We start from the raw sequence: 27,200 nt of genomic DNA on the forward strand, positions 1-27,200 counted from the left end.
GAAAAGGAGGCTCAGGGGGGACCTTTTTGTTCTCTACAACTCCCTGACAGCAGGCTGCAGCCAGGTCAAGGACCTGTTCCCAAGGAACAAGTGACAGGATGAGAGGACAGAGTCTTAAGCTCCACCAGAGCACGTTTAGGTCGGACATCAGGAAGAATTTCTTCCCAGAAAGCATGCTGAGACATCCGAACGAGCTGCCCAGGGAGGTGGTGGACAGTGACTGTGCCAGGAGGTGTTTAAGGAAGGACTGTGGCGCTCTGTGTTCTAGTTGACAAAGTGGTGCTCGGTCACAGCTCGGGCTCGATTATCCTAGAACTCCTTCCCACCCCAACTAGCTCCGTGGTTCCACAAGGGCTCCTCTTCCCCTTCGCCGTCCCCTCACACCGCCCGGTCCCAGCTCTCGCGAGAGGCGGTGCGCGGGGCCGGGGCGGGGAAGATGTCGGGGCGGGGGCGCTGAGGCGGCGCCGGGGGGAGCCTGGCGGGGCGGCCCTTGATCCCTCCCCAGGGCCGCCGGCTCCTCCTCGGCTCACCTCAGCTCACCCCCCCTGCATGCCGCCGGTGCCGGGGGCGCTGTGGAGCGGGGCACGGGGCCGCCCGCCATGGCCGAGGCAGGAGCGGGGAGCGCCGAAGGCGCCGAGGAGGAGCGGCGGGCGGCGGAAGGTGGGAGCGGAGTCCGCCTGAGGGGCGGACGGCGGTGGCGGCCGTGGGTGCCGTGTGTCGGGTGTGTCTGTCTGTCCGTCCCCCTCGGTGATGTGGCGCGGGCGGGTGTTGTTGTGAGGCCGGTGAGAGGCACTGTGGGGTTCCCGCCCTGTGCCCGGCGCCGCTCCGGCGCTGGTGGGTTTTAATTCTCGCCGGGCGCTGCTCTCCCGCCCAAGTTCCTTCTCAGGTAGATGTACCCGGGGCGCTCACGGGGAAACCGCGGAATCCCGGGAGTAGGGTTGGAAGGGACCCCTGGAGACCATCCAGTCCACCAGGGCAGGGTCACCTGGGGCAGGTGACACAGGGGCGCGTCCAGGTGGGCTTGGAATGTCTCCAGAGAGGGAGACTCCACGACCTCCCTGGGCAGCTCTTCCAGTGCTCTGCCACCTTTAGTGTAAAGAAATTCTTCCTCATGCTGAGGTGAAACTTCTTGTGTTTTAGTTTGTGGCCATTGCTCCTCGTCCTGTCGCTGAAAAGAGCCTGGCACCATCCTCTGGCACCCGCCTGTGTGATGGTCACTCAGTGCTGTTTATTGCCATCATACGGACGTGATGTGCACTAAAAATCTCTTTGGTTTGTTTTTAACTTACTATGTAGTTCATAATTTTTGGTAATACACTTACCCTTGCGTTCCTAATACTCTAGTATGATTTTTTTTTTTGGTAGGTAAACATAATTTAGTATTTTAGGTATAGTGATTCTGGCTTCTCTGTGTGTGTGTGTGACCAGGGTTTGATGTTCTTTCCTTGTTTTTAATCATAAGTTTCTGGTACTAGAAAAACCAGGCTGGTTGTAAAGCAGAACCAGCAGCTGCTCCTCCTGCCTGGAAACGAGTTCAGTGCTTTCCCTCTGCGAGGAGAAAGGAGTGTTTCGAACGGGGTTTGGAGAAACAGGAGTGAGCCGCTCCCTCTTAAGCCAGCACTGCAGTTCTGTTTAGTTAGCCCAGCTCTTCTAGGCTTAGTAGTAGTGTTTCATAAACCTCTGTTGGGTTATGGGTGTTTTAATGTATATGGGGGCCCTGGTTGTCTCAAATAAGTTGACAAGTTTCTGTCTCTGCTGCTTGGTTGTCTAAATATTTGGGTAAAATTTTGTGGCAAATAATGTAGTGTTTGAAAACAGAGTGAGGTGTTTTCCTGTAGTATTTTTGCAGTCTGTTGAATTGCTTAAATGAGGATTTGTTGTTTATGTCGTGCACATGCTGTAAGGAAAGGAAATACGTAAAATAAAGAAAACCCCAAGTGCATGGATGTTTCCATTTACAGATGGATTTGGGAAATCGATGTTTTATTGTGAAATAACCCCCCTCCTTGCTTTCTGTAGCTACCCATGTTTATACCTGCTCTTTTACTGGATTTTGAAGAAAAAAGTTTTGTGTTTGTTTGCTTTTAAGATACTTTTATCTTAATTGTTTGTGGAATTAGGTCCACACTAAGGTTGACTGCTTAATAGATTTTTTTTTTCACTTGAGTGTACATGTTGCTGTTGGTACATTTGCACATTGTGAAAAACAAACTTTAAACCGGACATTTGACAATTAGATGATTCCAAAACTCGCAAGGAAAAAAACTCGCAAAACTACTCACCATTCCTTTAGGAGTGTGTGATTGGAGGGGACTTGTGGTTTGTTTTCTATTCACTAATGAACTATGATGCATGAGGCTCCTGATTTCTCTCGGTGGGTTTTACCTGGTGTGAACCTGAAAGTGCCTGGGAAAGCAGGGTACCCTTGCAGGGCCTTCATTAGCTGGTTACTGTCTTATTATAGTTTTTAATACACTAATAGGTTTGGCCAAATATTTGGTGTTTGAAATCTGTTAAGTAAATGTGTTATTTAATGGGTCAGCTGTTACTGTTGACTGATTCTCTTCTGAGTGGTGAAAATAAGTAAAAATAGAAGCAGAGAGTAATCAGTTGCCTCTGTTATTGTTTGATTTAAATGCCTATAATTCAGCATATTATAACTTTTCCTTTCATTTGCTGATATTAAAAACAAATTCAACATTTTTTAATTTAACGTAGAAGAGTTTATTCTCTCCATAGTGTTGTTCAGAAGATTCTGAATTCTCTGTCTCTTGCTCCTGCATTACAAAATTTGGGGAAGAATAAGCTGCTTTAGACTGTACATTTCTACTGTTTTCAGAACTCCAGTGAAAATTGTTGGCCCAGCTTTCCATGAGAGATATTGTGGGCAATGATCTTGCTGTAACCAGTCTGAAGATGCTTTTCATGATCTATTTTAAAGGTCTAGAATAAATTAATTAAAAATAATACTTAATTCAACTCTCAACCCTGTTTAGAAAATATGGTTCTTTGTTTTCTACTGCAGTTCAGATCTGCAGGAGCTGTAAAGGGACATCACAGCATCTGCAACTTTCTTCCTCCTGCAGCACTGTATGTATGGAGGCTATAAGTATAGATCTGTCACTCTCTAATAAAAATCTGCAGTAAGAATTCACTGAAATAATTTTAGAAAAATAACTCCATGGTAAAATAAGGCAATTTCCATGACACAGTTATTTAACTCAATAGCTGTCCTCTCTGTGTGCTCCATGTGTAGATGGATATATCTGGAATTGCTCAGGTCATCAGAGACAAGGAATCACAGAATGGTTTGGGTTGGAAGGGACCTTAAAAATCATCCTGTTCCAACCCCCCTGCCATGGGCAGGGACACCTTCCACTAGCCCAGGTTGCTCAGAGCCCCATCCAACCTGGCCTTGGACACTTCCAGGGATGGGACAGCCACAGCTTCTCTGGGCAACCTGTGCCAGGGCCTCCCCACCCTCCCAGGGAAGAATTTCTCCCTAATATCCAATCTAAACCTGCTCTCTGTCAGTTTGAAGCCATTCCCCCTTGTCCTGTCACTCTAGGCCTTGGAAATAGTCTTTCTCTCTATCTTTCCTGTAGGACTCCCTTCAGGTCCTGGAAGGCCACAATTAGGTCACCCCAAAGCCTTCTCTTCTCCAGGCTGGACAATCCCAACTCTCTCAGCCTTTCCTCACAACAGAGCTGCTCCATCCCTCCATCTTATATCTTAAAAAAAAAAAAAAAGGATGTTCATTATGACAGAACTCAATAAATTGCTGCTCCCTGGTTTGGTTTGCAGGGCAGTTTTGGTGTTACTGAACTGGACTCCCTTCAGGAGAAACTAGACTTTTCTTGCAGCAAGGTCAGTGCTGCTCCAGTCCCACCCCACACATCCCCCACTGATTTCCCACTGCAGATGCAGCCCAGGAGCTCCTGTGAGCACATTTCAATTTTAATAACTTATCTACTTACGCTGCAGAACCCTCCTGTGCCACTTCACAACCACTCCAACAGAATTTTGAGTTCTTTAAACTTGTCACAGCTGAAATTTCCAGCTCAAGGTTTTTGTGTGTGCCAGGAACATACCTTTGGAAAATCCACATTTTAATAGTTTGTGGCATCTGTGATCTTAGAAATTCAATTCAAAGCAGCTTCTTTCTCCTCCTTTCCTTCTGCCAGAAAGTGTTTCAAAATAGAAAGCTGGATTAAAAATTCCTTATTCTTCAAAAGGTTGTGCCAGTGTTACCACATTATTAACCACTTTTCTCCAAGTCTCACTTATCCTCAGACTGTAAAGGGTGTCACCATAAGTTTTATAACTGTACTTATTCATGGACATTTTATTTCAAGCCCACTTTGCTGCCATATCCTGATAGCTGGATTTGGATGCTGTTTTTTAAACTGGCTCAGTGAGGGTTGACTGACAGCTTTTATATCAATTTATTAATACATACATGGCTTGTATCCTTCTATGTGTCTTCTGATAATTCTAAAAAGTCAAAATAATGTTTTGGTACTAAAGCAATAATTTAGGAAACCTATGAAGAGGAAAAGGTGATCTTGCACAGGGAGGTGAGCGGGCCATGAGGTGATAGTGCATTAATTAAGGCATTAATTTTGAAAGACTGTCTTGGGCTTTGTTGCATGTGATACCAGTAGATGCTGCAGAATTGCATGATAGTTCTGTAGCCACCTTGGGTAGGATTCATCTCACTCCTTTTTGATGTCCAAGTGTGGCTATCCAAGTCTGAGCCAGTTGCTTTGGTTCTTGTGTAAAAGGTGGATACTCTTGGGCTGCATCTCATGGAACCAACTGTAGGAATCTATTTTAGATGGAGATGAATCACCCTAGAACTGTTGGATTCCATGTAGCCAACTGGAGGAATCTATTTTGGGTAGGGATGAATCACCCTGGAAATGTCTTCCCTTCAAGAGGGGTTGGAGTGGCCACTTCGGATGTGGACATAGTTGTTTGCTCAGATGAATCTCCCCTTTTATGGCTGGTGGAGTTGGACCACAAGCTTTTTCTAATAGGTTGTGTTTGCTTAGGAACTGAAAACCTGTAAACTGTTGGTGGAGCAAACAGCTCAGGAATGTGGCATGTGATTGGAAAATGTTATTGGAAAAATGTGGAGTCTCCCAAGCCTTGTTTCTTTAAAGCATTGCATGGGATTGACACAGAGGCTTTGCTGAACACAGGAATATGTTGATTCTGTGTGTCTATATCCCACCCCAAAGAGCAGTTCCATGCAGCTCATTTGCAGTTGTTCACTTCTTTGCCAACCCCCTGGGGACTGGAATTATTATTTCTTTTCCTTGTAGAAAAACACGAGAGAGTGGGGTCTTGTATTTTGAGATGATGAGAACTGTGCATATTCATAATCATTCCTTAAATGCTTTCTTTGCCTGATTACAAAATATACTAACATTAGTGTTAAAATATACTACAATTAGTGTTAAAATAATAGGGTTTTTTTCTGATATACTTACTGGGAATGAGCTATTTTTTCCACATGGTGTGTTTGTACTTCTTGGATGGTCTTTGCTTTTTCACAGAGAGAATGATTCCAGTGGGGGGTTTCGTGTATTGTTTTCATCCGTCCTGATGTGTTCAACATGCTTTTAAAAGATTTTTGATTTTTAATATAGATAAGCTTTTAATATAGATATGCTTAATGCCGAGAGCCAAACATAGATCATAATGGACTTGTCTTTGAGGAACTATTCATTTACCATTAAATTTCAGTTGTCAGTGTGCCAGGGGCATTAACAATGGAATGAACAGTAATAAAAGTGTCATTTTTCCATGCTGGAGTTTTATTGGGCTTGCAAACCAGGCTAGTGTAAGTTATAGCCCTTGAGGTGGTAAAACACATCATCTCTGGTTGAATTAAACTGTTTCTAGTAGTTAAAAATGATTTTACAGGGAAATAATCCATCTCCCAAAGTGAGAGAGCTGGAGAAGAAATCTTTCATCTCACACTCCACGAGGTTGACCCTCTCCAGCGAGAGAGAAGGAGCACCTTGGAATTACCTGGTGTAATGATAATTATTAGAGAGCCCTCAGAGATTATTTTAAATCACCTTTAGTGACTTCTCAGAGCTGACCTGGCCTTAGGAGCTGTTTCTACCCACTTCTTGCTCAGTGAGTGGTAGGTATTAAATTCCACAGAACCACTTTTCTATTGTGCTTGGTAGTTCTGAAACTTTAAGTTGATTTCTTTATTTGTTTTTTTTTTTTGCACTGTTTATTTTTGAGTGTTTCCTTTGTTTTGTTTTTTTTAAAATCTTAAAATATATATATAAAGAATAACAGTAATTCTGATAGTGTGATGGATAAGTTGGGAAAACTGTGGAAGAGGTACTGGATTTTGCTCCTTTAAAAGGAAGTGGCTCACAAAGGCTGGCCATCTGTGTGCACAGCAGTATTTAGGTCAGTGGGTCTGTGCTGTCCTGCTTTGTTCCAGGACGAAAGGATCTCTTGTGCTGGAGGCATTCCTGTCTTGGAGTCATGTAGGTCTCTAGTCAGTAAGTACTCTTTTATGAATATTCATCATGTAGGATTATACTTTAGGAGCTTAATGTAATAATTATAGGATGCTGTGACCTCAGTGAGTTAAAACTACTCCTCTTAAGTAAACAGTTCCTTTGGAATCATTAACAATTTTTGTTCTATAATTGTGTTAGTAACAGAAATATAAAATGAGAGACTATTAGGAAGAGGAGATTAATCATAAAAGTATTTCAAATGTCTACCATTTGTGCCCTTGTAGTATTTAGCATGTCACTTTTAATATCTTTTTATCATGTCATTTCTCTTAATATCTTTTTTATCATGACATTTCTTTTAATCTTTTGAGCATCCTTAAATTGAATATAATGTGTGTCTGAAGTAACTAAGTTTTCTTGCTGTTGCAGAAAGGCTGTTACTTATTTGTCAGGTATTTCTTGATTCTTTGAGTTTCCACCTCTTTTTTTTGAGACTTCCTGTGTGACTTAATGAGTTAAAGAGCTTTCTAAAATAAAACAGGGGCTGACTTTGTGTCATCTGACTTGACAGAGAGAGGATTAGTGGAAGACCAGGCAAGCTGTTGCTTGAGTATTAGCCTATATTCCTTTAACTCTCCAGAGTCATATTCCAGCAGCAAATGAAAACCTAGAAGGTCATTTTTATGGTGCAAGATTTGTTTACACCTGAGAGGAAAAAAAGTGTGCTTTGTATCATTCTTCTTGCACATTTTTACCTTTTACAGACAGCACAGACGCCAAAAAAAGGAGGAAGAAAACATCCATTTTTTTTCTCCCTGTTGGATTTTAAAAGTACTCACCTTGGCTTTTGCCCCCTTCTAGAAGTAGGAGATGCTCCCTTCCTTAAATGACTTCTCTCTGTCTCTCATCTGTTCTGAGCATGCGAAGCCTAAAGGAGTTCCTACTTCAAGACCCTTCCATCTTACATGACAAATATCCTGTGTAATTGTGGATTTTTATACCAGGAATGTAGCAAACTGGGATTTATTTTTTTTCTATGCAGCTTGTTCTAAGAAACATAGCTCCCTATATATTTTTTAACTTTAGTTTGAGCCGCAGTGTTTGGATATGTGAACTCATGCCACAGCTGTGATTCAGCAGGATGTCTGAGGTGCTGGGGATTTAAGGAGGGGAGTATATATATTTTATATATATGTTTTATGTTGATGGTGTTGAGATCATTACAGCACTGTGGGAAAACAATTCCCTCTTTGCTGTACTTAGGTTGGAGCAGTGCAACCTTTGTTTTCTGTGTCAGAGACCTGGAAGCCACATACAGAGACCACTTCTTGTCCCAGCTGGGAATCCAAATGGATCCATGCTGATGCAGCTCCTCCTGAACATTGAGCTTTTATTCCCGTTCACAGATAATTTTCCAGTAGATGGGAGCCCATGTGTTGCCTCTGGAGTCTCCAGCCTCATGAATCCCATAACCAAGCCTGCCACCACCACTCCTTTCAATGCTCCTGTGCCTGAGATTCCCAGGAAGCGCAAAGGGAGTGATTCCGATAACCAGTGAGTAACTTTGTGTCATCTGACTTGACAGAGAGAGGATTAGTGGAAGACCAGGCAAGCTGTTGAGTATTAGCCTATATTCCTTTAACTCTCCAGAGTCATGTTCCAGCAGCAAATGAAAACCTAGGAGGTCACTTTTATGGTGTAAGATTTGTTTATACCTGAGAGGAAAAAAAAGTGTGTCTCTCTGTGTCCCAACTTCAATTTTTACATTTTCTTCCAGATGCATTCTTTGGCAGCCCCCAGTTATTAAAACCAGTATCCTGTAATGCTGTATCCTGGCCTGAAGTGTCTGGATAATGTCTTTAATGCTGCAATTTCAATCCTACCTTTTTAATGGTCTTTTCTCCCTTTTTCTCCCTCTGCTTTGTGTGCTGGTAAACACAAGTTATTAAATTGCTTGAAATCTCCCAAGTTCATCTGGAATATTACCTTCAAGCATGAAACCAGATTGTTAATTAAGCTCTTTGATCTGGAACTGCTACTTCAGTGACCAAAGCAGCCACTGCCTTAAATGTGGGGACAGACCTGTGACCTAAAAATGGGGACTGTCCCATAGTTGTGCTCAGGCTTTTTAAGTGGCTCATACTTGTTTTCTCCTGGTTTGTAGCTACCAAACAGATGCCAGTTCACCAAAAAAGTGATCTGTTCGAAGCTGTATTAATCAGGTAGAAGCGAGGGGCACAAGCTAGATTTAATGCATTACAAATATCTCCAAACTAGTGTGCAAAACCCGTCTTTAAAAAAGGTGGGGGTAGGAAGTTTACATGTATTTGTGATTATTAAAGCAATTCTCTTTAATACCTGCTTCTTCCATGTATATTCCATTGATCTACAAAATGTACCCATACTGTGGGTGTTGATGTAATTTTCAACTTGGAGATTCAAATGTGTCTTGTGGATCACTGAAAACTCCAGCAGTAATTAGTTTCTGGGGGGAAAAACAGAAACTCTCCATTCTTTTTCAGTAGCACTTGTGGATTTTTACCCATTCAGTAAAAGTGTTGGTTTATCAGTAGAGTTTCCCTGAAGTTTGAATCTCTCTGATTGAAAAAAATCATGGTCCAAGTCGAAAAACTAATCGAAAAAGTATTGGTTTATAAGAAGTACTAATTAGGTCCTAAAAACTGATGTTCTTGCTGAAAGGAATCAAGTGGGGTTTCCACTAAAATTGTTCTGTGACTTTTCTTCCTTGGGTCTCTCAAGTCATCCTGTTGTGCTCCCAACTAAATTTTGCTTACTTTATATCCTGTTTCTGCAGGGATACAGCTGAAGTTGATGGTGATCCTCAGAAAAGGTACTTTTTATGAATGAATCCATCTCTTTTGAGTGCTTATGGACATGTCACGCTTCCCTTGATAAGCTGTGTGTTTCCTTAAGGAATGCTTCATCCAAGGGCAGGGCTTTGTACAGCACAAGATAATGAACAGGAGGGGGAGGTCCATCCAGTGTTAAGGGTTCCTGGTACTTCTTTCCAAGACATTTCTCCCTGCTTCCAACTTCACCAGACTTGTTAGGATGGAAGTTAAGAATCGGAACAGATGAAAAGTACCTCTTAAATAAGAAGACTGGGGAGGTGAAGGAAAGGTCTCATATCCTTACAGGGCTGGTGCATGTACACATTTATGTTTGTTTTAACATTTTCAAATGCTTTTTGAAATATAACTATGTTAAAATAATGAGGTGGCAAACCAGAGTTCAGACTGGCTGTGCAGCATTAGTAAAACCCTTTGTGTATCTGTGTTATGGGATGGTTAATGACATGGTTACTTTGTTGCAGTTTCTTTTTCTGCATCTGGATACCTTCCTTGAAAAATACATTTGTTTACAATAGCCATGCAGTGGCTTTTTTTTATGGAATAAGACTATTTCAGTTGGAAGACACCTACAGCAATCAGCCTGAGCACTTCAGGGCTGACCAAGGGTTAAATCATGTTGTTAAGGGCATTGCCCAAACTCCTCTTAAACACTGCCAGGCTCCAGGCATCCACCACCTCTCTGGAAGCCATTCCAGTGTTTCACCACTCTCTTGGGAAAAAAAAGCTCAGTAATGTTCAGTCTAAAGTCCCCTGGCACAGCTTTGAACCATTCCTACATGCCTATCCCTGGATACCAGGGAGAAGAGCTCGGCACCTCCATCTGCACTTCCCCTTCTCAGGAAGGAGGTCACCACTCGGCCTCCTTTTCTCCAAACTAGACAAACCAGGAGTCCTTGGCCACACTTCTGGATGGATTCAGGGACCTTCACAACTTCACCAAACATCTCCTTATATTTTGGGGCCCACAAGTGCACACAGTATTCCAGGGGAAGCCACACCAGTGCTGAGCACAGCAGGATAATCACCTCTTGGACCATCTGCTTATGGTGTTTGATGATCCGAGGATGTGGTTTTTTTAGAAAAAAATAATAGTTATTGCTAACTTATGTAAATCTGAACAGTTACAATGAAGAAAAGTCCCAGGGCCTTGCAACCTAAGTCCAACCTACTCCTGTGTTTGCATTTATCATATTTGTTATGTTACAGACACTATGACTGTGTGTCCTTTACAATTTTATCACATAGACTTTCCAGTCATTGCTGTATAGGAAAACATTTAATTTTTACTTTTTAAACTATAATTTAGGGCCAGTCTAGGCAAGGATTGCTTATTTCATCATCTGACAATAAGATATGAGAAATCAAAATGTGAATAGATGATCTCTCCTGTAAAATTTTAAATAAAAAAAGTAAAATCAAGCTTAGACTGAAGTTATTTGAATGTTCCAATAATGTTGTTTTCTTCAGGTTACAAATAGCCCCATAATTATGAAATATCCCCGTAATATGGTCAAACAACTCTGAATATTGGAAGTTGTATTTGGTCTCTTTCTGTTATGCATCACTTGCTACACGAGTTTTGGTTTTAGGAATTTTTGTGGGTTTGCTTTTGCCAGAACCATAGTAAATTTGTAGCATTTTAGATCTTCTGAAATCTGTGGGAGGAAAGAAGTCCCTGGCATTAAATATGAAATGTAAAACTATATCTTATTTTTGTCTAGGAGTGAAGATGAAGAACATGTTAAAGTGAAAGATTTCAGGTACTGATTTACAATAGAAATATGTTTTGTTAGTAAGTAATGGGATTCACAATAGTGAAATATGAGTTTGTGAAAACTCTCAAATATTTAACAGTATACTTTTCCCTTTCCCTGCTAATTGTATAGGAATTTTCTACTAATTTTAATAAAAGTTGCTGCAGAATATCTCAGAAGGTTTAGCAAAAACAGGAGAATGAAATTTTCAAGGTGAAAATTAAATGCAGAACATTCAAGTCATATATAAAGGGAGGAGCTGATGCTTCATTTGGGTGAAATTGAGAATTGGTTTTTTTTTATTTGTCCACACCTGCAGATATTTAAAATTTATCCCACATAGAAATGGATTCAGCTAAAGCACAGCAGAGAATTCTCATCCTGGAACAAGTTTTTGTATAGGGAATTATTCAAGGTTTGCCACTGAACTTTGAATTCAGATCAGTTGAAATTCACTTGTAAGATGCATCCACAATTCAGCCAGATATTTTCAACTGTAGACAAGCCACTTTGTAAAACTAGAGCTGTTCTATAAAATTGATTTAAAAATAAGTGTTTTGTATTTTTCATGTGAGCAGAGATGTCAAGCCAGAAATCCATAATCCACTCAGCATGCTGTCAGAAGTATTATTTATATACTGTGCTAACTAATAATTGTGAAGTGTCCCTGTAATCTAAACAAAATCAATGAAACTAAAATGTTCCAAGATATATTTACAGTTTTGTTTAACTTCAAAATTCATTTTTCTTCAGAGAGTATCTCAGATTGCTATAAAAGATTATATTTAATGACTTTTGTGTTGTATTGTTCATTTTTTTTCCTTGAGTTTTGGTTCATTAGTTGGAAGAAAAAAAATAGAAGACTCTCTGGAGCTTTTCTTCCCAGTTGTGTTTTTCCAGTGTTTTTTTTCCTGCAGCTTTTCTTCATTCCCATTTGTAACTGGGAATGTAACAGAAGGCTTTTTGAGTCATCCAGTCATCACCTGAATTTCTGCACCCACCTTAATTTTTCATAACTTCTTATTGACCCTTGGAGAGGGGAAATGGCTGTATCCGTCTTCCTGAGGTTCACAGTTCAAGGAGACACAAGGTAGTACTTGATTGTTCCTACAATAAGGAAAAAGTTAGGTGAACCTCTATAGCTGAGCATAACTCCTACAATTAAATTTTTTTAAAAAAGGCTTTAGAGGGAGAAAAACTGATTTCTTGGCAGAATGACCCAGAATCAGTTGTGTGGTGGAGACATTTATTTTTTGGCGAAGTAATAAAAATAACAGACAACGAGGTCTTTAAAACTGCACTTTGTTCTTTCTCACCTTACCAGGAAAGGGAAAGTTTTCTGAGTTATTCTGGTAAATGACACAAGGCATAGCTTTTTCTTTCAGTTCCCACTACATCCCTTGTTTGTTGCTGTGCTGGGAATAAATGCTTGTGTTTGCCTTCAATCTGAGGGGTTTTTAAGGGAATGAGTTACCAGGAAGACACTGCTCATCTCTAGGTGTTGAGAGTTGAATAAAACAGATTTCAGAGAGGCTTTAGCCTGTGCTGGGACATTTGTTTTGAAAAGGAAGAGAGCAGAATGAACACCTCATCCTACACCCCATCCCATTACACAGTTACAGAGATAAGGCCAGGAAGCAGAAATGTCTCCCAGGAATTCCTAAGGACATCCAGAGTTTCCCTCTGTACAGTAGGGTGTCCAGGTAAGCCAAAGGTCACAAGAATAATTTAACTTTTATAAGTCTTCATGGTCACATATAATCAAATTCTTCCTTGACAATGTTTTTCCTCCTCAGTTTTTCCCATCATTATTGTGACCATTTCTTTCATTCAAGTGAATCCCATTCAGTTGTCCAAGTGTATGAAAATTGTTTCAGTGCAGTAGCACTTGTGGGGTGTGTTCCATGCCAAAATTGAACTGGTGAATGTTATGGGGAAAAAAAAGTCGTGTTCTTGTCGCTGGAACAGAGAGATTTCTCTGAACAGTTTTCCTGCCCTCTGTAGGCCTTGCTTGCCATGGAAGTGACAAGTGTGTATTGTTTATACTTATAGACTGTGTGAAAATATGGGATGCTTATACTTGTTAGCTGTGTGTCTAATTATAAGGTTTGAGAACATAATATGTTTATAGAAAGAAAACCTTGAGAAACTGAAGATAATGAAACACCTGCAAATTTAGTAAAACCCTAAAAGCAGATTAATTAGAAAGAGGTTTCTATGCCAAGGATGATTTCAGATGGCGTGGACAGAACATCAGGTCCAATGAACTGGAGACATGAGACTCGTGCACAGACTGAGCTATCCAATCACCTTGTTGTAAGCATGTGCCCCAAACAAACTACACTGTATAAAAGTTAACTGATTTAAATAATAAATTTGACATATTGCTGACCATAATGGCCTGTGAGCATTATGTTCATGCCTCTCCATCAATATGTTCTATATCTCTTTTTTAAAATATTTTTTCTTCTTAGAGAGGCTCACAGTCAAACAGAGAAACGAAGGAGAGATAAAATGAATAATTTGATAGAGGAATTGTCTGCTATGATCCCTCAGTGCAACCCCATGGCCAGAAAGCTGGACAAGCTCACAGTGTTAAGGATGGCTGTGCAGCACTTAAAGTCTTTAAAAGGTGGGTTTTAGGAAACTTAATCCTTGTTCTAACAGTAGTTAAACTGTGTATCTTCTTTGATCTCAAATAAATCAAGGATAACTCATTTTACATTTCCTTACTGTATTTAGTTCTGGGTCTGTTCCTCATTTAAATCTCCATCTGTATCTTTCAGAACTTAATGTCTTCTTTTTGCTTAGTATAGCAGAAAAAAAGCCACCCTTCAGTATTCGATATTTTCTATCTTGCAGCCAAGTCATTCCTTGATTCTTTTTAAAAGTCCAGGAGTCAAAAGGAAAGTTGCAAGACAAAACATCAACAAAATGGTTGATGACTTTGATAACATTAAAGTCTTAAAAATTACATGTTAAAGAGTACCAAGAAAAAGAGTTATAAACTCCTGGTAGCCTCAGTCAGCTGGCAAAGTTAAAATAATCATGGATCTCAGGGAATGTTTAGTGTCAGGATCAACCCAGGAAATATTCTTTCCTCTCCTTTTGCTATTGCTGGGGTTTGGGATTCATATTTTTTTTCCTCCCCTAAAAAAATTATATCCAAATGCAAGTTGAATATTGCATAGTCTGTCAGCAGAACACAAGATTTTAGGGACTTGCAATTTAAACAATCATCTACAAGAAATCTTCAGCTCAAACATTTATGTTTTAACAATAGGATGTGAAAACTGGGCTTCACCCAGCACAGTTATATATATCCTCAAAACAAATGCTTTAAGAAACACAAGATGCTCTGTGGAATTATAATAAATGATGACATTTGCTGGAAAGTTCAACTGCTATTTACCTCAAAAAATATCTAGAAAAAGTTATAGAAATGCCTGTCATGGATAAAAATTCTTTATTTTGGGATGCTTGCCATGGGTACTAGAACAGCACATGCAGTGAGTCAGTCTCACTACATTTAGTGAGACATTCAGTTTAACTACAATAGTGTGTTTTTTTGATTTTTGGCAATAAAAAATGGTTACGTACTTGTACGTTTGAGATTTTTTTTAATTTTTAGAATTCCTAGAACTTTTAATTATTTTTTTTATTCAGCTGTTCTGGTCACAGAGAAAAAAATACAAAATATATAATAAGTATAACTCCTTTAAAAGTAAATTTAAAATGTAACATCTGACATTATGTCTGGGATTAATCCATTTTCCAGGTTCCAGCAGCTCCTATTCAGAAGTCAGATATAAACCTTCATTTTTAAAGGATGATGAACTCAGGCAGTTAATCCTGAGGGTAAGTGGAAGGAAACTCTCAGTTGAATGATGTCCTTATTAACTTGAATTTTGTAACAAACTTTGCCCAGATCTGTAAATGACTCCCAAGTGAAGCTGGGCTTCTCTGGGCAACCTGTTCCAGGGCCTCCCCACCCTCACAGGGAAGAATTTCTTCCCCATATCCAATTTAAACCTACTGCCTGTCAGTTTGAAGCCATTCCCCCTTGTCCTGTCCCTTGCAAATAATCCCTCTCCATCCTTCTTGTATTTAACTTTAAAAATCAGGTTTAGAAGTGTACTTTCTTGTAGTAATGTTTTAATGGCATGTTTTTAAAGACAGTATTTTTATATTTCCAGGCTGCAGATGGATTCCTGTTTGTGGTTGGATGCAACAGAGGAAAAATCCTGTTTGTCTCTGAATCAGTTTGCAAAATACTGAATTATGATCAGGTTGGTTATAGTTGACCTTCTTGCTTTGCTTTTACCTTGCATTTTCTGAGAAATTTGAAAACTTGTACATTTTTATTATTTATACCATTTCTTGGGCTTTCTTTGGTTTAAACCAGACCTGGTATATCTTTTCTTGGAATTTCTTTAAAACTTCTTCAGAATAAGGCTGAATATCCTGTAATAAAATATTTGCAGGTACACTAAGTGTTCCTGACCTGAGTAACAGCCCCAGATTTCAACTCATCCTGAAGAAAACTGCTACTCTGAGAGGATAATTGGAAGATGTCCTAATTTCTGTGTGCAAGAGATTTTCTTTTACATAGTGAAGTGATTTTCAGGTGTTTTTTTTTAGGCCAAGGAAAATTGGTAGTTCAGCAGTGGAGGTTAATTAAAGCTTTCCTTGGTGATGCCTTTATGTTTGGATGCACTGCATAACACATTATCCACAAGAACAACCTGAATGGGACTCAGCCTGTGGAATAAGGGAAATAGGAAAAATACAAAATACCCTTGATTAGTTGACCTTTAACATCATGGGCAATTACCACAAGTAATCAAGGCATGATAATTTGTTCATGATCTGTGACTTCTGTTTCACAAACAGAGGCTAAAACAGTCAGTGCTGCCATCTGGCTACTTGTATAACTTTAAACCCATTTGTGCTGCCTTCATTTTCTTCAGAAATGTGAGGATTTTCTTCATAAATGGAAGGATTTTGTTCACTAATGTAAGGATCACCAATCTGGACTCTGTTCCATACATTTATTTTTATCTTTTTTTTTTTTTTTAAAAGAAAAAAAGCAAAACTATCCTTTTCAATTGAAGTGAAATGAATCATCTTAGGGGAACAAGCGTAAAGCAGATTTCATTTTTATTTTAAACTTCTACACTGACACTTATTTTTCTGAGATAAAGTAACACGTGTGGAGGCCCAAACTGGTGTGGTTCTCATCTCTTCTGAGTTTTGTTTTGTTTTTAAAACAGGCCAGTTTAATTGGACAAAGCCTGTTTGATTATTTGCATCCAAAAGATGTTGCAAAAGTCAAGGAACAACTTTCTTCCTCGGACGTCTCCCCTCGGGAGAAGCTCGTGGATGGCAAAAGTAAGTTTATTTTTAAAGAGATGTCAGTAAATGTAGTTATTATCCAGGATAGATTAATGTATTTTTATGTACCTGGGTGTCCTTGTGACCCATTTGAATGTGTATCTGCTGCTCAGTGCATTTGCAGTTAGAAGTTAGCCCAGAAAAGAATTGATTTTAGATCATAAGAATGACTGAGATTTGCACTGTTGAACATTTACCAAACTGTGGTCTGACCTTTTTCCTACCAGGAACACTACTTTTTTTTCTTGTATTTGCTAGGTCTTGTCAATACAAAAGACTTGATGGGATAAAATACTCCAATATCAAGAATCCCTGTCTTCTCTGAAAATGCTAAGTGTCAATCCTAATGTAACCAAACCTTCCTCTGCTTACAGTTACTTCTAATATGGAGAGCCTTATGTACTGTGCATCTCAGGGCTATTTTATAGCTGGCTTTTACAAGCATCTTTGTGCCAAAAACAAGTTGAAAATTTATTAAAATACCACTCAAAATGCCAGGAGGGGTTTAAAAAATAGTTTGGTAGCTCATTTTTAATTCTGGAATCTGTGGGACAGCCGTGTTTTATTTATTATTTAAACTTAGACTTATTGCATTGTAAGGCCAAGATTTATTTAGGAGAATGTAATACTAGAAGCTACATGTTTTCTGAAGTGTTACTGTCCGATTTTGGGCTTTTTTAACTGCTTTACTGAATTTTTGTAAGCTGGCTTGCAAGTCCACACAGATTTCCAAGCTGGACCTGCTCGGCTGAATTCCGGGGCTCGCCGTTCCTTCTTCTGTCGGATAAAGTGTAGTAGGACCACAGTGAAGGAAGAGAAGGAGTGTTTGCCCAACCCAAAGAAGAAAGGTATTCAACCAGTGTAGATCAAAGGGGGGCTTTTTGTCTTGAAATTTGGTATATTTAAATTCCAAGTTAAAATTCCCAGCCACTTCTGTGACCCTTGTAGTTCTCGCTGATCTCACAAAGTAGCTGTAGAGAAGTGTAAATTGGAAAACCAGTCTAATTGTACCCTTTCTCCTCCCTGTTCCCTCCTGGAAAAGAGGGAGGGAGGGAGTTACAGTGGCTGTTTAGGAGCATGTGGTCTATGGTGGTCAAATTTTAGAAGTCTCAGGGAAATATTTGAAAGAACTGGAGCAGATCAGAAGAATGAAACTAAATAACTTTGTCTTGAAGACAACTGAGTGAATAAGGCCTGCAAACTCTACTATTTTGAAGGAAAAAAAAAGCAAGTAAACCAACTTTTTTTTCTGATTTACTTTTTGTGTTGTGTGTGAGTTTTCCTTTTTTTCCCCTTTTCATTGTAAAGTTATTTTATCAGTGTAATTCCATTCATTTTTCCAAGAATTGTAATTTAGTTCATGTTTTCGTATGCCTCTACAGTAATCTACTCTTGTCAAATTTGCAGTGAGAATTTCAATTTTAAAATGTTATTTCCAGCTTTTGTTTAATACCTTAGTCTTGATTTTTGCAAAGGTGTGCTGAAATTGTTTGATCCTGAAAAAAACCCCTCCAACTTCTCTTTTTCAAAGTAACTTCTTACTGTTGAGATACACCACACAACTGTAAAATTTAAGAGGCCCGTAATTGTAAGTAAAATAGAATTTGGTATCCCTTGATGTGTCAAATAACTCAGTGAGATAAGAATATGACTTGGATAAATGTTTGTTGGGAAGGCACCTGGGAAACTGGGACAAAGTCACAGTGGGATAACTCAGTTTCTCATTTTATGGAGTTGATAAGTGTTTTTTTTCTAGTTGAGAGGAAATCAAACCTATGGAAAGCATAGAGATATCAGGAATGCTTTGGCATTTTTTGGGGGAAGACAGTTCCTGTAGGACATGTAAAATCATCTCTATGCCTCGATGCATATGAGAGTGCTTACATGTTATGTAGGTGACAAATGTGCTGTAATTTAAGACATGTAAAATATTTGTATTCTGAGAAAATTGTGGAATTCAGAAGCCTCAGATAAACAGAGAATAACCTAGATTGTTTTGGGTTGTTCACAATTGATTCTTTTAGCAGTTGCAGTTAAGTATATGTTAAAATCATTGTGTTCACAAAGAATAAATTGATTTGGAAGCCGCAGAGGGCCTTTCCAGTGAATTTTAATTTATAATCCATATGAAACCATATAAAGACAAAGTGAGCTGTGGTTACCAGACTGTTGGTTTGCTTTTTTTTATTGTGACGCTATGTTTGAACTGCCAACACCTATAACTTATCTTCCTAAATCTTACATAGGGTTAGAAGCACTCTCTCCAGGTAAGTCAAAATTAAGTAGTACAAAATCAATTTAAAATTGCTCTGTAAAATTATCTATAGCCTTTTAGGTAAAAATAAAATGTAGTTGCTGGTCTCATGGCCAATAGAGTAAAAAAAGTAGTTTGGTTTTCTTTTTGAACAATAACTGCTTCTTAATTCATTTCTTTTTATCAGATCACAGGAAATACTGCACCATTCACTGTACTGGGTACTTGAAGAACTGGCCTCCTAATGAGGTGGGAGTAGAAGAGGAAAATGATGCAGAAAAGGACAGTAGTAACTTTAACTGCCTTGTTGCAATTGGGAGGTTACACCCTTATATTGTTCCCCAAAAGAGTGGAGAGATAAAAGTCAAAGCAACAGAATTTGTTACACGGTTTGCCATGGATGGGAAGTTTGTTTATGTAGATCAGCGGTGAGTGTTTTGTTCTTTGTGGAGAGAAAATGCCATTGACACCACTAATTAAATTTTCTGTCAGAACTGTAATTTCTTGAGCAGGACAGAATTTCTAATTAGAATTCTTGAAAAATTTTCAGAATTTTTCCTGCTGTATACAAGAAATATTTCGGTCTGAATCTATGAGTACTTGGGCTCTTGTGTTTTTTTTTTTTCCCAAACATAAAACTTAGTGTATAGAAGTGTATTGTTCTGTAGAAATGGGTTATAAAATGCACTCATGTACTTATTTATTCATAAAGAAAAATCTCAAGTTAGAGCTTCATAGCTCTGCATATGATTAAAGTAGTAGACATTTAACCAAAAGTTATTCTTAAAATCCTACTGTTTGGGACAAATATGTCTGAGTGAGGTACCAAATTATTTCATTAGAAATGAAAGCTAAGAAGTTCCTCTTTTTTGAACTTTCTGAACCAGACTTTTATTTATTGTATAGACTGAGTATATTTTATTTGTTGTATAGACTTTGCATTTTGAATTTCATTATTGCCACTGGAGATTGTGTTGCTTTCACTCATCTGTTCTTTCATCTGAAAGTGTCAGTGTAACCCTGTTCCTTGGAGTGGCAGAGCAAAATTCAATTACTGAGCGTTTTAATGACTCCTTTTGTGTGACCAGTTCTCTGACTGGCTAATTATGACCTAATCACCATAAGTATTTTTTGTGAACATGTAGTTTGTTTGTTTAAACACTGGGGTTTTTTGTCTTTCAATTACCATTTATTGCAAATGGATAATTTGCAGTGGATTGTTCTTTCAGAGCTGTACTAATGCTTTATTCCTTTTCTCAAACACTGTTTCTTTAAATATTAATTTTCTGCTTTACCTGATCCTGAAAATAACAGTTTTGCAATTGTTTGAATCCTCCGGAGTTCATGTTTTTGTTTCTCACAGTGCAACAGCAATTTTAGGTTACCTGCCCCAAGAGCTTCTAGGAACTTCTTGTTACGAGTACTGCCACCAGGATGATCACAACCATCTAGCTGAAAAACATAAAGAAGGTACAAAATAATATCATTAAAACACTAATTATGGAAGTTCACCAAGTCCTGAGCCTCCCTCCTAGTGGTCTACTTTTTAACTTTACCTTCCTAAGTATAAATATGGTGACTATAACTTTCCTTTCTTATCTAGTGCTGCAGAATAAAGAAAAAGTCTTTACAAATTCCTACAAATTTAGAGCAAAAGATGGGACTTTTGTTACTTTAAAGAGTCAGTGGTTTAGTTTCATGAATCCATGGACCAAAGAACTGGAGTACATTGTGTCAAACAACACTGTGGTATTGTAAGTAATTTCTATCAATCTCCATGTTGTTTTTTTGTCTTAATTACAATTAGCATTAGCAGAAAGCAGCCTGTTTAAGAAGCAGAACAAGGCTGGAAAATATCAGTACAAAAAGGGGCTGAGTAACCTGGACAAACATTTTTTTGGCCTTTACCAGCTATTTTATCAGGCCTTTATCAGCCCTGAGTCATGGATTCGACTTTGAAAACTGTGTTGTTTCCTGGTAGGGAAAAATGAGGTGAAAGAATTTCTTCTTAGAGGAGGATCTTTTTAAGAAAAGGAGATATGAGTAAATGGACATGTCGAGTTAATTCTGCTTTTCCTCCTTGGCTTTACAAGACTTCATATGTCAGTTGACCCAATTTTAAGGGCTCCTCCACTTACCAGGTGTCAGAAGGTGGAGAAGAATAATTGATAGATACTCTCCAAATTGACAGCCTGTGGGACAGTAAATAGATGTGTTCAATTCTTCTTTTTTACTTTTAATTCTTCTTTTTCATTCTCCTTGCGATGGAGCAATAATTTGGATTGTTCCAGTGATACCGGGGGACAGAAAGGATTTTAATTCTATTAAAATCTAAGTTGCCAAGGGGGCCTTTTCCTTGTTCTGTGTCTGGTTCATGCCTTAAGTCAACATCACCCACCTATTTTGCCCACATCCTTTTTCCTCAAGAAGACAGAGAAGAGCAGTTAAGACAATCAGTGCTGGGCAACAGCCAAAGGACACTTTTGCCTGCCCTTGGAAATCTGTCTGGAGGAGGGAAGGGAGGCAGCCACTGACCTGTCCTTGTAGCACTTGTTCCTGGTTACCTGCTCTCCCTCAGAGAATTAAATTCACAGTCTTGTTCTCTTGCCATGGAAAACAGACAACCATCTTGGCTTTCTTTTTTATTTGGAGAATAAGTGGGAATTAATATTTCACCCAGAAACAGTGCAAAGGATTGAACATTGAAACGTGTAAGGAATTTCTCATTTTTACTACTTTGAGGATGTCAGGTTTTATTCTGTGTGAAGTATTTTTGAAATCAAATGTAAATATGCTGGATTTTGCCCTTGAAAAATTAGCTGATTTTTTTGTGGTTTGTTTTTGTGTGTGTGTGTGTGTTTGTTTTTTTAATGTATGTAAATCTCAGAGGTCATAAAGAGTCAGCTGAAGAAGAGGTTCTCTACAGTTCCCAGCCTGCAGAAGGCAAGTGTTGCTTCTTACAGTTATCAGACGTGCTTTTCCTGATCAGTCATTTCAGATTTACACCCTCCAGGAATTTTTTTTACTGTAGATTGCGTGCAAGGAAGGATTAATTTTTTTGAAAGCTAATTCTGGTGACAGTTTCTAGCTACTAGCATCCTAATTCATATCATTCACAGAACTATAAACAGAAGCATATTTTTGATTTCTAGCAGCCTCTATTGTAGCAAGGATTTCGTTTGGTAGGATGTTATGCTTCTGGCACAGAATTTATTCATATTTTATCCACTTTTCTGAAGGAATGCAGTTGTGCTCTGAGTTTACCTGTTGAATACAGAGCAGTACTCATAGATACATTTAGTTAATATTTTTTTGTGACAAATCAAAGGGTTTTTCTCCCTCATATGCTTTGCATTGTCCGTGAGAGAGACTGGAGGTGGCAGTAATTAAAGCTAATTTCACGACTGGAGAGCAACAGTTTTTACGAATACATTATTCACTTGGCTTTATATTGCAAAGGAGGCTCACAACACCCTCCCCCATGAATCAGTGTTTTCAAGAATTTAATTTCTGAAAATAAGAGATACAGAACAGAAACTGCTTTAAAATGAATTCTTGCTCTGCAATTAAACTGCTACAGGTTTAAAGCTTTGGGGTTTTTTTTATCTCTAGATGCTGTAAAACAGTCTTTAGTAAGTGTACCTGGAATGTCCTCTGGAACAGTCCTTGGTGCTGGAAGTATAGGAACCGAAATTGCAAATGAAATATTAGAGTTGCAAAGGTAATAAATGCTCAGCATCATCATTGGGCTTTTAAACAAAGGTGGGGAAGAGGTTTCGTATGATATGTGGGGGTTGCTCAGGTTTCATTTTTATTAAGTGTATCAAATATTTTGAGACTGAGCAGTGGCATTGTGAGATACCAGTTCTAATCTAATGTAGTAATGGCAGAACACATCCCTGGTGTGGATAAACAGTTTTGTTCTGGCCATGCCATTTTCTTTGAGGAAAGGATTATTTAACTGTGACTTCCAAAGTGTTACTGTGGTGCAGCTGCTTCACATAGTGTTGAATTGGGTAGATAAACCACTTGGGAATGGGAAATGAGTTGTCTGAGAGTAGTGTTTATGTTTTTCTGGTAGGAAAACTTTCTTTGAAACACTTCCATAGCCTGTGTTGTCCCGGAATGTAAACCTGTTTCCAGTTCCAACTCTTCCAGGAGTTAAGGCTTCATCAGAAGGTCCAACCACTCTTGTTAAGGTCAAATTCAGGGTGATGGTAATATCATCTCATCAGTTATCTGAGCGTTAGTTAGAATTTAAGACCTTGCTGTCTCAATTTACCTGACCAGAGCTTCATCACTGGGGAGCTCTGCTGGCTTCTGCAACACAAGGGCTGTTATTCAGTGTTTGATCAATGGGACCTGGTAAATCAACTAAATATATGCAATTTTAGGTTGCATTCTTCACCATCAGGGGAGTTAAGTCCATCACATCTCCTGAGAAAGTCCCCTTCTCCAGCTTTACCTGTGAACTGCAGCGATGTGAGTATGGAACTGCTGTAAAAATCTAAAATTACAGGGTTAATATCAGTCACCTCTTCAGTCTGACAACCTGAAGATCAGCTCTGATTTTCTCTCACTTGTATTTTTAATCTTTATGTTCTTGAAGACCCTTTAAAAAAATCTGTGCTGTTTTGAAATGTTTAAAATTGTGACTTTGAAGGTGTTCCAGTAGTCTAAAAATTGTTAGGACATGCTGTTTTGCTAATTTTGTGGTGCTACACACACTAATAACTTTATTGTACTTATTAACCATAGCTATGGCATAATTAACATATTTTTTAGCTAACTATATTTTCTATTGTATTATGTACACTGTGTGAATAAACATTTACCTCTCCATCAGCACTTTTTGAAGGTAAATTTCTTTCCATTTAAAGACAATTTATCATCCCATTGCAATTTTCATTTCCTAACAACACTACTCTGGACTAGGGGTTGTTTTGGCTTCTTTCCTTTTCTTATGATCAGTTTCCCCTGTGTTACCACAGATTTCTCTGCCAAATATTAGTTGATTTACATATACTGAACTCTAAATCATGCAGCATCTTGTCATAAGGATAATTTCACTGTATTCATTGAAGGATTTTCTTTATTCTGTGCTTTGGTATCCCAATGTTCCCAGAATACTTTTGGAAAGCATTTCAATTTTATTAATTCCCTAGTGGAAATCAGGCAATCCAAGAAACTGTTCTGCTAAATCTCATGTGTGTGTTACATTAAAAAAATGGGAGAAAAGTAAAAAATATTATTTTTTTCTGATTGGTTTGGACTAGGATGATTTTCATCTCAGTTGTTGCTATGATCAGTATTGTGTAATGCACATAGAACATGGTAGGTATGAGTTGGGGTTTTTTTAATCTTTTAGCTGGAACATTTTGACGTTGACAAACCTGTCGCTGGGAATTTGTAATTTATTGTGGACATGGAAATTATTTTTAAATGCAGAAGATCTGCCTGTTGATGCCTGTTTTTCACTTTCTCTATTTAATTCTTCGCAATCTGACAGCAATTTATAATGTTCCTGTAATGTAATAATTGTGACTAAATTTAGGGTTTAATTCTGTCCTTTTCATTCCTTCTGTTCTTTCAGGTGCCAAATAAAGAGTTGATCCAGTTATGTCCTTCAGAAACAGAAGTTCTGGAGAATTCTGAACAAACCCGGGGTGCTATTCCATTTCCCAATAATGAGCCTCTACTCAGTAAGATTGATTTCTCTTGGGGATACTTTGGGAGTTTTTTTTCTTTCTCCTTATTAAGTTTGTACAAAAACTCAAACCCACCAACATTAGGAAAAGGGTTAATTGATTTTAGACTAAAAGGGGGCCAATTTAGGTGCTGTTTAAAAACAGTTACGTTTTGAAAGTTCATCGTGCTTCTTCTTGCTTATGCTGATGTTTTAATTGCTTTTCCAGGTGGTAATTCCCAGCTGGACTTTGATGCAATATGTGAAAATGATGACACTGCCATGACAGCTCTCATGAATTACCTGGAGGCTGATGGAGGCCTTGGGGACCCAGCTGACCTCAGTGACATCCAATGGGCTCTCTAGTGTTGCTTTTTTGGGATAAGAAGGAATGTAAAACCCGTAATGCACAACAACCACACATCCTCAGTACTGTATTATAGTTTTTTTAATGTCTCAGTTGGATTCAAACTTACTGTCTATATATATTTCTAAAGACTGAAACCTTGTTCAGAGAGACACAACTTCTGCTGCGCCTCTGGAAAAATGCAATATTTTTTTTTCATGATGAGGAAACCTTGAAATTTTAATATTGAACCATCTGTAACTGGAATGCTTAGAACACATTAGTATATTTTTACTAAGAAGCTTTAACCAAAAGGTACTGTACAATGTACAGGAATACTTATTTCTTAGTTTTAATACTTAAACTTTTATTTATTGGTTTTGTTTCAAGCAGTAGAATATTGGTTATCCATGTTACCTTCTGTAGAACCTACTGTACTTGTATGGTTTGAGGATATTTGTAACTATTAAATTTCATGGAAATGATGATTTGCACACACTAGAGTTGTAAAAGAAGGTGTTGTGATTCTCAAATGATGCAGTTCGTGATTCCTTGCCCTTCTCAGCAGTGCAATTTTTGCAGTCAAAAGTGAAAATAAAGAATACAGATCTGGGAACAAAGGTTGGGATTGGATCCCCAGAACAAACAGAAGAGAATGGTTTGAGAAAAACAGTCATTTTCCCAGTAACCAACATGACAAGGGTATGAGAAAAGAACACCAAACTTTTTAATTACTATTTTGTATTATTTTTAATGCATTATTAGTGCAGAGAACCTGAGACAAACAATGCCGTAACTGTAATAAAGCACTCTGCTCTTCTCCCAGGTTATTTTCTAACTAGAAAAGTCTGAACAGACTGTCTTGGTTCCAGAGTGAGACTTGCACTGTCTGTTAGTGAAAAAATGTTAAATTCTAAAGCCTCTTTTATAGTCTCTATGTTTTTGGAGATAAGGAGAACTTTCTATTGCTTGAGTCTGTGACTTTTTCAAACCTCTCTGTAATATGGCCCTGTCTGTAAGTAAATGCTATGCAGGATGGTCCTTTGGGGGGCAGCTTTTGCAAATGTTACAGCAAATGACTCAAGAACATAGCACTTTATAGCTTTTATTAGAACAGTATAGCATTAATATATAAGGTGGATCCTTTTATCTCTGGGTTAGACAAATTTTTGCATAGTTTTTTCCCATTTTCTCAGTTGTTTTTGTTTTAATTCAGGTAATGAAAGGAAAGCATTTGGAGATATTTGAGATGTGCATCTTTTAATAGAGACATTTAAGCACAGGTACTACCATAAGCTCTATGGCATTTAACACCCCAGGGCAGTCTGTTCCAGGGATTTTTGGGAAGGCTAGAGTGTGGGAGCACATGGATGTGGTAAACACTAGATGTCCCCCTTGTCCTGCTGGTAACCACCACTTGAACTTGTTCCCTGGTGCTTGACAGAGGAGCTTTATATCTTATAGATATGACTTTTTTGGCACACAAGGAATTTTTTTAGTGATGTCCAGATTTGTCGGGTTGATTTTTCTTTCTTTTTTTTTTTTAAAGTCTATATTCCTGCTTTTGTCCTCTTTTTTTTTTTCTTTTTTCCCCCCCACAGACCTGGGGCCAAAATGATCAGTTCTCTGGCTTTATTCAAATGAACTTTTCTGGTTTTTCACACAAAATGAATTTTGGGCAAAGTGAGAAAAATAAACAGATACTTTCTAAGAACTGATAGAAATCTATTTGCATAAAGGAAATTTGAGAATTACAGGTTTTGCCATTGTAAAATGCATTTTCTTTTTTCTACACTAGAAATAAATTCTAAATAAAGCAAGAAATACAGTAGTTAATAGATAAGTGACTATATAAATAACTTAAAATTATACAGACTTTAAATAGTTTTTTTTCAAGTAGATTAGTTTGAAAATGGGGCAGCTGTTGTTACTGAAGAAGCATATTAGTTCTTTCACAAGATTTATATAAGTGTCTTTAGTCAAACCATTTTTTTGGGATTCCTGGCTTTCCCTAAAAATATAAAAACAAAACTGTAACTTTCTTTTGCAGTCAATGATCAATATTGTGGCTCTCGATTCATTTCTTAGATTCTCCCTTTACTATTTGTGAATTTTTCTGGCTTACAGAAATCTTTACAAGAAAAGGTATCACTTTGTAAATATTTTTAGTGAACTGAATAGATATTTTTGAATACAGCTGAGATAGTTTGTGCTTATTTCTGTTTGTATAATAACACAATTGTGGTAAGACATGGACAGTGTGTGTGTTCTTTGGTGCAGGTAATCAGAGGATGTGGTTAAATCAGGTCAATAAATGTTATTTTGATGCACTGCTGTTATTCTGCTAACAATTCTATCTAATACTGAAGTTAAATAACAAATAATCCTACTTTCAGATC

At 38.2% G+C, this 27,200-nt stretch overlaps 1 protein-coding gene across 4 annotated transcripts; it reads left to right on the forward strand.

Annotated features, from left to right (window-relative positions):
- Positions 1 to 416: 416 nt before the first annotated feature.
- On the forward strand, positions 417 to 27,131 carry BMAL2 (basic helix-loop-helix ARNT like 2). 4 transcript variants are annotated; one of them, XM_051772408.1, is made up of 18 exons: positions 5,409 to 6,157; positions 6,473 to 6,533; positions 7,901 to 8,048; positions 9,310 to 9,345; positions 11,089 to 11,127; positions 13,596 to 13,753; positions 14,900 to 14,979; positions 15,318 to 15,410; positions 16,395 to 16,512; positions 17,220 to 17,363; positions 18,957 to 19,197; positions 20,133 to 20,239; positions 20,373 to 20,523; positions 21,657 to 21,712; positions 22,382 to 22,490; positions 23,164 to 23,251; positions 24,363 to 24,471; positions 24,685 to 27,131. In XM_051772408.1, the coding sequence occupies exons 3-18, from the start codon at positions 7,954 to 7,956 to the stop codon at positions 24,819 to 24,821; spliced, it is 1,761 nt and encodes a 586-aa protein (XP_051628368.1). In that variant the 5' UTR covers positions 5,409 to 6,157; positions 6,473 to 6,533; positions 7,901 to 7,953; the 3' UTR covers positions 24,822 to 27,131. The 4 variants fall into 4 exon arrangements, with proteins under 4 accessions (XP_051628366.1, XP_051628368.1, XP_051628367.1 ...); XM_051772406.1 differs by lacking the exons at positions 5,409 to 6,157; positions 6,473 to 6,533 and adding an exon at positions 417 to 660; XM_051772407.1 differs by lacking the exon at positions 6,473 to 6,533.
- The last annotated feature ends 69 nt before the right edge of the window (positions 27,132 to 27,200 follow it).

Source organism: Manacus candei, unplaced genomic scaffold (assembly GCF_025592945.1).
Source record: "Manacus candei isolate 608988 ecotype Guabito, Panama unplaced genomic scaffold, ASM2559294v1 h1tg000153l, whole genome shotgun sequence".
Classification (NCBI taxonomy): domain Eukaryota; kingdom Metazoa; phylum Chordata; class Aves; order Passeriformes; family Pipridae; genus Manacus; species Manacus candei.